Source organism: Rousettus aegyptiacus, unplaced genomic scaffold, assembly GCF_014176215.1.
Source record: "Rousettus aegyptiacus isolate mRouAeg1 unplaced genomic scaffold, mRouAeg1.p scaffold_m13_p_5, whole genome shotgun sequence".
In the NCBI taxonomy this organism is placed as follows: domain Eukaryota; kingdom Metazoa; phylum Chordata; class Mammalia; order Chiroptera; family Pteropodidae; genus Rousettus; species Rousettus aegyptiacus.
Genome location: NW_023416308.1, coordinates 60,527,930 through 60,534,915, shown reverse-complemented (window position 1 = coordinate 60,534,915; position 6,986 = coordinate 60,527,930). Strand labels below are relative to the sequence as shown.

General features: G+C 43.5%; 1 protein-coding gene across 1 annotated transcript; it reads left to right on the top strand.

Annotated features, from left to right (window-relative positions):
- The first annotated feature begins 1,677 nt into the window (after window positions 1-1,677).
- Window positions 1,678-3,471, top strand: LOC107517665 (lysine-specific demethylase 4D-like). The gene is given in 1 exon segment (XM_016158648.2): window positions 1,678-3,471. A coding segment is annotated over 1 exon segment (1,794 nt).
- Window positions 3,472-6,986: the final 3,515 nt, after the last annotated feature.

Genomic DNA, 6,986 nt, shown 5'->3' with positions numbered 1-6,986 from the left:
AAGATAAAACTGCTGGATTTTTAGCTATGTCCCTTATTTTATCGTAATGTGGTTTATTTGTACTTTACATGCTTTTTTATGTCTTTTCACTTCTAATGGTCTTTTCTAAGAATCAGGTTTTGGGTATGGCCACCATTGCTATTGCATGTTATGTTTTGTAATTGTTTCAGCTTATATTTCTGTTTTTCTTTCTTTAATTTATTTTTGAGGTTAATTTATTCGGTTTCTTAAGCTGAGTGCTTAGCTCGTTTAATCACAAACTTGCTTAATTTTCTTTTAGTTCAGATAGATGTTTCTCTTTTTCTGTCTTACGATTTGCCCTAAAGTTCATTTTTTAAAAATTTTAGCTTTACTGTGAATAATTGACATATGAAATTGTAAATTTGAAAGTGAACATTGTGATTTGACATATGTATACATTGTGAAACAATTACCCCATGTAGTTAACTACCACAATCACTCACATATTTACCTTTCTCCATTCCCACTCCCTTTGAGAGTATTTAAATTCTACTCTCTTAGCAAATTTCAATTATACAGTACACTGTTATTGACTATAGTCACCATGTTTTACATTAGATCCTCAGGCCTAATTAATTTTATAGCTGTAAGTTTGTAACCTTTTACCAGCTTCTCCTTTTTATCCAAACCCCTTTCCCCCCAGTCCCCAGGCAACCACTTTTCTACTCTGTTTCTCTAAGTTTCACTTAAAAAAAAAAAAAAAGAAAAGATTTTACATGTAAATGATACTATGCAATATTTGTCTTACTGACATATCTCACTTAGCATGGTGTTCTCAAGGTCCACCCATGCTGCTGCAAATGGCAGGATTCCCTTCTTTCTTATGGCTGAATGATATTTCATGGTGTATATATTACATCTTCTTTATCCATTTATCCATTGATGGACACTTATTGTTTTCATATCTTAGCTATTTTGAAAATACTTTAACAAACATGGGCTACAGCTATCTCTTTGATATTTTGTTTTCTATTCTTTTGGATGTTTAACCAGAGGCAGATTGCTAGATCATATGGTAGTTCTATTTTTAATTTTTTGAGAAACCTCCATACTGTTTTTCATAGTGGCTGCACCAATCTACGTTCTTTCCAATGGGGCGGGGTGGGGGGGTGCAGATTGCCCTTAAATTCTAATTGTGAAATTAACATTGCCATGCCAATCTCCTTTAACTTGGTGCTAATCAGAATTTCTTTTGCTATCCACTGGTTTTCAAATATTCTGTAGTCTTTTCTTTAGGTTTAGCTTTTAAACTTCCTTGAAGAGACTTTCCACTACAGTGGAATAAGGAGCTATCCATACACTCAAGCCTGTGAATCAGGAGAGACCTCAGAGACCCCCAACACCCCAACTGAGGAACCTCACAAAGCCACAGGCTAAGCTTCGACTTGACTTGGTTCACAGTGCCTCCTGCACTGGGAATGCTTCATTTCCTTTGGGTACAAAATGCTGGCCACAATGGAGTCCCACTCGTGAATTGGCAAGCCTGGACAAGGTATTGCCTCATTTGTTTAAAAGTTCAAGTTTGAGTTACTGCCTCAGATATATCAAAATTTTCTAAGAATAAAGAAGGAACAGAGAAGGCCTTACTCCAACATTCTTGGGTATCTAAAACATACCTAAGACCTGGGAGTTTTCACTTCTAATTACATTGCAGCAATGAACTGTAAGCACCGTGGTACCCAGAAACTAACTTGTACAGTCATGACCTTCTACCCAACCATGGAAGAATTTAAAGATTTCAACAAATATATTGCTTACATAGAATCTCAAGGTGCCCACCGAGCTGGCCTGGCTAAGATAATCCCACCCAAGGGATGGAAAGCCAGACAGACCTATAATGATATCGATGATATCTTAATACCCAGTCCCCTCCAGCAGGTGGCCTCTGGCCGGACAGGTGTGTTCATTCAATACCACAAAAAGAAGGCCGCCATGACGGTGGGGGAGTATCGCCGCTTGGCAGACAGTGGAAAATATCGGACTCCACCACACAAGGATTTTCAGGATTTGGAACGAAAGTATTGGAAAACCCGCTTGTATGATTCACCAATACATGGCGCGGACATCAGCGGCTCCTTATTTGACGCAAACACTAAACAATGGAACCTTGGACACCTCGAAACCACTCAGGACCTGTTGGAGCAGGAGTGTGGAGTTGTCATCGAAGGTGTCAACACACCCTACCTGTACTTTGGCATGTGGAAGACCACCTTCGCTTGGCACACGGAGGACATGGACCTTTACAGCATCAACTACCTGCACTTCGGGGAGCCCAAAACTTGGTACGCGGTGCCGCCAGAACACGGCCAGCGCCTGGAACACCTGGCCAAGGAGCTTTTCCCAGGCAGTTCGCGGGGCTGCGAGGCCTTCCTGCGGCACAAGGTGGCTCTCATCTCGCCCACAGTCCTCAAGGAGAACGGGATCCCCTTCAGTCGAATCACTCAGGAGGCTGGAGAGTTCATGGTGACGTTTCCCTACGGCTACCATGCTGGCTTCAACCACGGCTTCAACTGCGCGGAGGCCATCAATTTCGCCACTCCGCGGTGGATCGACTATGGCAAAGTGGCCTCTCAGTGCAGCTGCGGGGAGGCCAGGGTCAGCTTCTCCATGGACGCCTTCGTGCGCATCCTGCAGCCCGAGCGCTACGAGCTGTGGAAGCGCGGGCAGGACCCGGCCGTCGTGGACCACGTGGAGCCCACGGCGCCCGGCAGTCGTGAGCTGAGCGCCTAGAGTGAAGGACGGGCGCCCCGGAGAGCCACGCTGGACCCGAGACACCTTCAGCGGCCCCGGCCCCGGGCCCCGCGCATCCCTCGGCCTGTGGCCGCTGGCAGTAGACCTCGCCGCTGCACCCCTGTGCGCCAGGAGTCCCCGGGTCCCTCACCGGCTCGGGGTTCTGCCTCTGTCTTGCAGTCCAGGGCTGCTGAAGCCACCGGGCGGTCTGCAGCAGATCTCCAGCCAACTGGCAGACGTGCTCGGGGTCGTGGTCGTGGTCCTCGGGAACGCGGGATTCAAGAGTCCATTGTCCAGGCCCAGACTAAGAGGCGTCTCTCAGGGGGTACAGCGCGCACAGCTCCGGACTGCAAGATCCAGTTTCTGCCTGCTGCTAAGCCCTGGATGGACAGCCCTGCACCGCTGAGCCCTGGACCCCTGCATCCTGCAAAGGCTTCTGGGTGCTGTTGTGCCCCTGATCTTCAATTCCTGGGGCCCCCATTAGATCCCGATGAACCGATGCACCCAGGCCAGTGCCTGCTATCTCTAGACAGTATTACAGCCAATTTCCTTGACAATGTCCCACTAATTCCTCCTTTTGTCACTAGGACTCTGAGATGGTTCTCCAGGGGCGCTGTTGGAGACTGCAAGGCCCCTGTGAACCTCGCTGAGCTCGTAAGGATGGATCACCCTTATGCCTCTATGGTCCGGGCGCCTGATGCAGTTGCCAAAATCTCTTAGGTCCCTGACTGTGATCGTCTAGGGCTAAAGCCAGAGGCAGCTGCATTTCTTGAGTCCTGGAACAAGTTCACAACCAGTGGATGGTCTTCAGTCTTTGAGCCCATGGCTATTGAAGACTTTGCCAAATATGACTATATCTGGCCCTCAACACTGGGAACCCCAGAAGCTCCCAGCCAAGCAACAGTCTGGGCTGGGTCTGTCCCCAGTCAAGGTGCTGTATCTCCCAGAAATGACACATTTCCTAAGCTGCCAGATATTTCTACTATTAAGACAAACAGGGCTCCTAGTTGCCACTGAAGTGGACCTCCCTACCGGGACAGCTGCCGTAGACTGCTGTACTACCTCTCAAGGATAGGGATTCTCAGCTAGCTCCTGAACATTGATGGACCTTTGGCCTCTGTCTTGCCCTGGATGCCATGGGCACTGCTTGCTTTGATGGCACCTACAGGATACCTCTCCTTCAGTAGGATGCTTTGATAAGGAGAAAATTCTGAGATGCCCTAAATTAAAGTACAGAAGCAGTAGGGTGAGAGAGACAAAACTGTTAGCCTGTTAACGGCTGCTCGCCAGCTAAAAAAGACTTCTCACATTCCTGTGGATATCTGTTGAAACTTCAGGTCAATTTCAATGTGCCTATTTCTGTAGATTATTTTAGGTAGGTATCATCTAACGCCAGGAGCCTCTGCTTGTTGTTTACATGTGGGCTTTCTGCACTGCTATCCACTGCCAATTTACCAGAACAGACTCTGCACCTATCCTAGAGCTGACCCAGCTTCATCTTCTCCCACCTCTGTGCCTATAGCTAATGTAAATTTCTTTCAGACTACCTCCTGCTTGTGTATAAAAATGTTTGCAAAACTCTGAGACAACAGACACATTGTCTTTTCTATCTAGCCATGCTGCTGGTGGTTTATGCCCCAAGACTGATCTTCCTTGTGTCTAGCATTTTGGCTCAATAAAATCTTACTTACGAAAAGACTTTTAGCCCTGGAAGTTAAGGATTTTTGGTTTAACATCCCCTAACCCCCACAATAATTTGGGATGACGTTGGATGATGCTGAGAATCTGGCTCAGCCTCTTCATCCTCAAGTAGCACTTGGGCCTCTGGGCCCCCTGGCTTCCACTGGAAATTGCTACAGCCACAACTGGGCCCCAGGAGCTTCTCATAATCCCAGAATTCTAACATACCATACCTCCCAGGCCACCACGCAGGCCACTGCTCATGCTGAAACTAGACATATTGCCCAATGAATCTGTTATCCAGTTCTGCCTCAAAGGTGTTTGTAATTTTTTTGATGTTTATTAAAGTTATTATCCCTAGTGTGTATCTGAAAAACAAAAAAGGTAAATCTTTAAAAATTTTTTGAAATCAGAATGATATAAAAGAAGTATATTTTATTAAAAATTAGACAACAGGTCCAAAATGGAGTCACTTTTGCTAAGCCTCGCGCCACCAAACCAAGACTTAAATACAGTTTCCATCCTTCCAGAAATGGAATCTTGAATCGGTCAATCAGGAATCATCTATTTCCCTAAAGGAAAGCAACCTTACATTATCCAACCCACTTTTTTTTTTTACCTAGTATAACTTCCTTGTTACCGCTCCCTTTTTCCTGTAAAAGACTTTAAGTTTGTACAGCTCCTTAGAGCTCCTCCTAAGTGCTAGATTGGATGCTGCCTGATTGAAATCAATTTTTGTTCAAATAAACCCCTAAAATTTTTAATATGCCTTAGTTTATCTTTTGACAATCTAAAACAAAGTGATTTAGAAAAGTTGAAAGTAAAGAGTAGGCAAAACTCTATCAAGAAAAAGACAAACAGAAAGCAAGATTATTGCTCTAAATAGCAAAGAAATTAGAATTGAGACCGGAAGTTACACCGAAGGGCTCTTTATAATGCTAAAGACTAAATTTCACTTTGGAAATATGGTGGTCACAAATATCCATGCAACTTTGATAAAGTATAAATTATAAGAAACAAAACAAAAGAAGCGCATTAAAAATAGGATATTTTTATGTGATATTGTGATTTATAATACGAAATACGTATTTGGTCTTAGTACTGGTTTCTGGCACAAAGCTCTTAAAACCCTTGGAATTTCCCAAATGATGAGAACAATCATGGTGTCTTTTGTTATGTTAATGACATTACCTTTGGATGCCCCTAGTCACCTAAGGATGAGGGCTAGTCACCAGAGAAACTAACAATGTGATTAGAGGGTTGAAACTTTAAGTCCCACCCTACACACCCTAGCCTCATCCCGGGGAGAGGAAAGGGATTGGAGGTTAAATCAATCACCAACTGGCGCTGATTTAATCAGTTGGGATAAAACCTCCGTAAAGAGTCAAAAAGATAAGGTTCGGGGACCTTCTGCATTGGTGAACATGTGGAGGTGTTAGGAGAACTGGGGACCCTGGAAAGAGGACGTGGAAGTTCCTTTTTCCCCATACGTGCCCCATCCATCTCTTCGATCTGGCTGTTCCTGAGCCTTTTATAACAAACCGGCAATCCAGTAAGCAAAATGTTTTCTGAGTTCTGTGAGACATTCTAGCATATTAATCAAATCCATGGAGAGGCTCACGGGAACCTCTGATTTATAGCTTGTCAGTCAGAAGTACATGGGCTTGTGACTGGCGTCAGAAGGGCTGAGGGTGGTCTTGCAGGACTGAGCCCCCAACCTGGGGGATCTGATGCTATCTACAGTAAGATAGCATCAGATCCCCCAGGTTGGGGGCTCAGTCAATTCCAATGTACCAATACCAAAAGTGCTCAGGACCCTGGGAGGTTGTCCTACAAATAAACTCATTTCTGGAATTGGGTGTTCAGCATTCCCTTTTACCTCACTTATTGCAAGATGGATAAAATAGACAAGCTTAAGGATACAGAAAACTTAAACAATGTTAACAATAAGGTAGAATTTATGCACCAGGTAATAGAATACTCTCTTTTGTCAAGTGCCAATAGATCAATTACAAAATTGACACTATATTTAGGTGGAAAGAATACATCAATAAATTACAAAGTAGAAAAAAAATCAGACTTCTAATTTTCATACAATAAAACTAGACATTAATTTTAAAAATCAGAAAATATAGAGGGCTTCTTTCTGGAAAGTTAAAAATTCTCAGTTGAATGACTTGTAGACGAGAGGAACACAGGAAATAAAAAAACAAAATGTTTAACTCTATGAACTCTGTAGCCAGACTGCTATAGGCATTTAAAAAAAAAGAAATATAGAAGGACATGTGAAGGACCTATATAATGAAAACTACAAGACCCTATTAAAAGAAATCAAAGAAGATACAAAGAAATGAAAAGATTTCATGTTCTTGGATTAGAAGCATCAACATAATTAAAATGACCATATTACCTAAAGCATTATACAGATTTACTGCAATCCCCATCAAAATCCCATCAGCGTTTTTCAAAGAAATAGAACAAAAAAATCTTCAGATTCGTATGGAAGCACAAAAGACCCCGAATTGCCGAAGCCATCCTGAGAAAAAAGAATGAAG